General features: G+C 43.5%; 1 protein-coding gene across 2 annotated transcripts; it reads left to right on the forward strand.

The window, feature by feature from the left end:
- Window positions 1-1,002: 1,002 nt before the first annotated feature.
- LOC127293449 (transcription initiation factor IIE subunit beta) lies at window positions 1,003-5,027 on the forward strand. Of its 2 annotated transcripts, none has more exons than XM_051323075.2 (5): window positions 1,003-1,246; window positions 2,386-2,660; window positions 3,188-3,319; window positions 3,571-3,687; window positions 4,428-5,027. In XM_051323075.2, exons 2-5 carry the CDS (start codon window positions 2,400-2,402, stop codon window positions 4,758-4,760), a joined length of 843 nt encoding a protein of 280 aa, XP_051179035.1. In that variant the 5' UTR covers window positions 1,003-1,246; window positions 2,386-2,399; the 3' UTR covers window positions 4,761-5,027. The 2 variants fall into 2 exon arrangements, with proteins under 2 accessions (XP_051179035.1, XP_051179034.1); XM_051323074.2 differs by having other exon boundaries at window positions 1,004-1,246; window positions 2,400-2,660.
- The last annotated feature ends 281 nt before the right edge of the window (window positions 5,028-5,308 follow it).

Raw genomic sequence — 5,308 nt, forward strand, 5'->3', positions numbered from 1 at the left:
TATATAGGAGGCCAGGTCTCAAGAGGTCTAACCGAATACGACTAGGTTTACAGTAGTTTAGATCCAATCTTTCCTTGTTTGTTCGCTTCCTTGTCTTGCCCGCCAAGGAATCTTCTGGTGCGCCGTCCTAGAGGCCCACCACGCCTCCAGGTGTTTTCATGGGCCTCCAATTAGACAATACCGGATAGGGCAACGCTGGTTACTCGAAGGGTAATGCCCACGTCAGCGGCATACGATCCTTTCACCGGCGAGCTGCTGGCCAGGTATCCTCCCAGACTGTGGATCTGGGGAGGGTGGTCTCCCCGGGTGCGGTCGATCTTCGACCCCACCGCGGGGTTTGTTGTTGTTGTCTTCCCCTTGGCCGGCCATGGCGAGGGAGAGGAAGAGGATGGTACCACAATCCTCCTTTTTAGGGTCGTGTGTGCTCTTCTGGTGGTCTGCGGCTACAACGTCTTGCAGCTCCCTCCGGCGGCCTTGGTGGCGAGGGGTGGAGGCGGCTTGACGTGTCGACGCCTGAACCTGCCAGATGGTGGAGCGTTCTACTGGTGGCTTGGGTCTACTGCTCGCGGATCTTCGCCTGGAGGTACTGCTGGCTCTTCCCCATCTCCTGCCTGCCCGATGGTCTGGAAAAGATTATTAGCTCTCACCCTCTGGGGTGGGCACTCCTTCGGTGTTCAAAGCCCAGTGTGGCGACGGTGGCGGCGGTGATTCGATGGTGTTGGAAGATGCGCTGCCTCTGGCTTCGGTCTCTGTATTTGTTTGGTGACGACGAGGACGATGAGTTTGATTGTGATCTGAAAGTATGGTGTGAGATCATTCTTGCAAAAGTCTGGAATCATATTGTATTTTTCTTTATTGGAGTCGTTTGTAATCCGTTTCGCCAATGAATTCCATCAGTTATTATCTAAAAAAATGGTTCAGGACCAACAGATTTACATTGCCATTGGTATATTTTATTTATAAGTTGCAACTAGAACTTTTTCGGTTGCAACTGAGATTTGCAACCGTGTATTCACCAGCAAGGCCAAATCGAAAAACAGGAAAAAAAACTATGCGAGCAACCCTAGATTCGCCATCCAAGCCCTAATTCCCAAATTCATCGTCAGCGCCACGCCCGTTGGACTCTGCATCAACCCATCGCCGGCTCTGCGCCGCTCCCCTCTCCGCTTACTACCGCCGCCCACCGCACTGCGCCACCTCTCTCTCTCTCTCTGCGAAGCACGCCCCGACGCCTCAGCTCCCGAAGGTATTCTTCTCTCATAGGCTTCCCCCCTTATCCGCTGTAGAGGACTTGCTGGGAGTGAGTCCGTTGTCGGGTTAATTTATTTTGTGTTGACGAACCCTAACTTGTTCTGAGCATATTATCCTGGTCTTTTCTGTGCTATATGTGCTATCTTATCCGTACCTTTCTTTGTAGAATGAACACTCTAATTCATCCAATTTGTTTAGGATTTATCTCCGCGTGGTAGATTGCTAACAGCACTCGATTTCCAATTTTGCGAGGTTCGTTTGAAACCCCATGCCCAACGTTAGGTTCAACCCTCCAGGTTGGTGTTTCAGCGTGGTTCTGGAGGGCACACGCGATGCGATGCTTGTGATGCTGGCCTGTGTGTGTGTGTGCCATTTCGATGCTAAGATAGCTTCCATTTCTATGGTGTATTAGCATGATTTTGCATAGGATGGGGGTGGATTGGCTTTTCTAGAGATGAATTTTGCCACTTTACCTAGTTTTTCTCACGCGGGGAGTGGGCCTTTCGCTCGACCTCCAACCAATGGTACCTCTTTTCATCTCCTCTGCTGCTACATTGTTGCTCAGTCCGCGTCAGCCAGGCTAATGTGCACATCTTCTCCTACTTCTGGAATCTCACCCATGCTGAGAAGTGAGAAGCAACTGATGGCGACGGGTTAAGCAATTCACCAAAAAATATTGGTGATAAAGGGGTACATGAGAAAACAAGGAAAATTTATCCTCCTGCGCTCGACAAGAACATCGAAGGTGCGACCGGCTTCTCCACCTCCAGTTCTTGTGGTGGCCTGTACTGCGCTGGACCTGACTGGTCAATCTATGGAAGGCCAATCTAGTACCACAGCGGTCAATGCCTCTAGCTCCGCTTGACGGCAGTGTTCACCACCGGGGCAGCTTCCATTGCATGTCACCGGATAATGAAACGGAACTACAACGCCTTAATAAACAATTATTTGGTGGAGCATCCATAGTGTGTCTGTACCAACTCAGATTGTATCATCTCTGACCATATTTTCAGGTTTTCGATACCCTATTTCTAGTTCCTTGAACTGTAGAGAGGAACCATAGTAGTTAGTTGATTATATATATTTCATATTCAATTGTTTGTATTCATGATTGTCACACTTATTACTTTTGAGCATGACATTGTTAGATGGATCTCAAGGACAGCCTCTCCAAATTTAAGCAGCAGCAGGAGAGGTGCCAGTCATCTTTGGCCAGCATCGCCGCAAGCCATGCTTCGACCACAAAACCAAAGCACAGGGCCCCACCGATTAATGCTCCATCTGCTCCAGCAAGGCCTGCACATCCTATTAAATTTTCGAATGATACAGAAAGGCTACAACACATTCATTCGATTAGGAAATCTCCTGCCGGGGCACAGATCAAGCTTGTCATTGAACTGCTTTACAAGGTACTTCTGACTAAGCTACAGCCTTATTTCCTTCTTTACTTTCCTTACTAGCGTAAGATGGCAAATGTCATCCCCTGCTGAGGTGTTTCAGTTTTTTCCATTGATCCTGCAAATGATCATGTTAATACATTTTTAAAAAAAGCTGTATTCTGCTAATTGAGTTTATATACCAATAATTGTTACGACTCTTCATGTGGAATTAATTATCATCACACAAGGGTTTCAACTGCTAGCTCAAGGGTTATTTACAGTTTAGGCTCATAATTGATTCCACCTTCCTGGTGACTAAAGTTGGACTATATAGACTGACTGGATATATTCTGTTGGTACATGTAAGAACTTCAAAGCTCAAACCAACAACACAAATAAGAACTCTTATGACAATTATCTACTCTGGTTATCTTTTGTACATATTAGTATTCTCTGTCTTAATGGTAGAAGTTACAAATGTCTTCACAAAGAGAATTATCTGAACCTTCTTTATATTGCCTGCTGTTTCTCACTCATGTAATTGATATTTACTGCAGACAAGACAAGCGTTTAGTGCAGAGCAAATAAATGATGCAACTTATGTTGATATCAGTGGTAATAAGGCTGTCTTTGACAGTCTGAGGAATAACCTCAAAGTACACTATGATGGGAGGCGTTTTTCGTACAAGGTGATTAGTCCTTGACATTTATGTTTTCAGCTTGCACTCAAAGGAATAACCTCAAAGTACCTAGCTTGAATCCTGTTAGTGCTTCATGTTTCATGTCTAATAAATTTGTAATTGATGATGAAGATACTTTTAATTATGAGTACTGAACATTTTAACATAAAAAATGTGTCACCTCCATAGGCTTCTTTGGCTCTTTGAAGTTAAATCAGTTTGAAGATCTCTCTGTTAGTTGGCTGTTTGCACTTGTGCAGTCCAAGCATGATTTGAAGGGAAAAGATCAACTACTTGATTTGATAAGGGGTCACCGAGAGGGTCTTGCTATTGTGGAAGTGAAGGATGCATACCCAACTGTACTAGAAGATTTGCAGGTCATCCTAATTCTCCTGAACTGATACTTTGAGGTTCTTGGATCCCATTTTGTACTTAAATGTTCTGCATGGTACCCAACTAGTGAAATATTTGAATCAATCAACCATGTGCTCTAAAGCTTGCCATATTCCCAAGCTACATGGATACTTGTTGTTTCACCCAATGGTGCTTAATACTTCTCATTTTAACCCTGGACTTCAGAGTAACGTACTGAGCACACTTACTGGCCACCCATACCTAGATTGATATACTAGAGTATGATTTATTCATCTAAGTGGATAAGTCTATAATAAATAAAATAAAGAAGCACTTCTTTCTAGAGACCTAAATTATGGTCCTTCTGGACAAGGAAGTTACGAGCGTCATCATAGATACATCATGAGAATATTCACTTATGTTGGAAGTTTCCAAGAAGTTATGTAAGAGTGGGCACAAGTCAGTTCTGCAAATTCTATAACAACAAAAGGTGTCCACAAATAACAGTAGTTTCACATGAGTTTCTTTTGGTCTTGTTGCTAATGTATTGTTCAACTGAAGGTACTGTACCATTTTAGTGAGTTCAGTTGCCCTTAAATTTTGTTAAATCGGTGCAGTACCCATTGAAGTACTAAAACAATGGCTTCATGTATTTCTATCCTTATATGATTTTTAATTGGGTAATCTTGATTGCCATAATTTGTATTCACATTTCTTATAGTTTGTGAATTTATTTATAATCTCGCATATTGCTGGACTGTAGGCTTTGAAGGCAGCAGGGGAAGTTTGGCTGTTATCAAACATGGATTCACAGGAGGACATGGTTTACCCCAATGATCCGAAAGCAAAAATCAAGATTGATGATGACCTGAAGGAGCTGTTTCGGGGGATTGAGTTGCCACGTGACATGGTTGATATTGAAAAGGAGCTCCAGAAGAACGGCATGAAGCCGATGACCGACACCACCAAACGGCGAGCAGCAGCCCAGATCCACGGTGTGAAACCCAAGGCTAAGCCTAAGAAGAAGCAACGTGGGATGACTAAGCGGACCAAGCTCACGAACGCCCATCTGCCGGAGCTGTTCCAGCATCTTTAAGCCTTGATAGTGCCATGACCAGCAAACATTTCATCCTACCTAGCTACCATTGTAATTTTAGTATGAGCTCTGAGACCGTCATCTGAGATGTCCCAATGTATGTACCATAACTTCTCTCGAAACTCTGTTGCTGTAATATACCCGTTGTAACCAGTTGTTTCGTTCCAGTAGGATTTGAGAGGTGTACTAGTTAGTGATCAGACCAATGACTTTTGAGTAACTAAAAGGATGGACCAATTGAAAAGTTAAAGCCTTTATTATCTGACATATGGTAGCTTCTACTCTTTGCAACTTGCATAAACCTGTTACCTTGATACCCGCCACTTTGTGGGGTGTGGAAAACGCATACATAAAAGAAATATACTACTCATGATTTTGCAACCCAATTTACAACTGAAAATCTTAGTTACAACTAAGAAATTTAAATTGCAAGTTAGTTGTAACTTAGTATGATAATAATGCAATAAAATAAAGTCGCATGCAGCAATTGATGCAGAGGCTGGAGTTTCCCCCCTTTCAAAAGAAAAACAAAAATGGTTCACACGATA

Source organism: Lolium perenne, chromosome 4, assembly GCF_019359855.2.
Source record: "Lolium perenne isolate Kyuss_39 chromosome 4, Kyuss_2.0, whole genome shotgun sequence".
Classification (NCBI taxonomy): Eukaryota; Viridiplantae; Streptophyta; class Magnoliopsida; order Poales; family Poaceae; genus Lolium; species Lolium perenne.

Bases quoted from the DNA above. Each gene is read 5' to 3' on its own strand.
- LOC127293449 (XM_051323075.2), top strand. From the start codon at position 2,400: ATGGATCTCAAGGACAGCCTCTCCAAATTTAAGCAGCAGCAGGAGAGG. The intron at 2,661-3,187 runs GTACTTCTGACT...TATTTACTGCAG, and splicing joins TCATTGAACTGCTTTACAAG to ACAAGACAAGCGTTTAGTGC. The intron at 3,320-3,570 runs GTGATTAGTCCT...GCACTTGTGCAG, and splicing joins GGAGGCGTTTTTCGTACAAG to TCCAAGCATGATTTGAAGGG.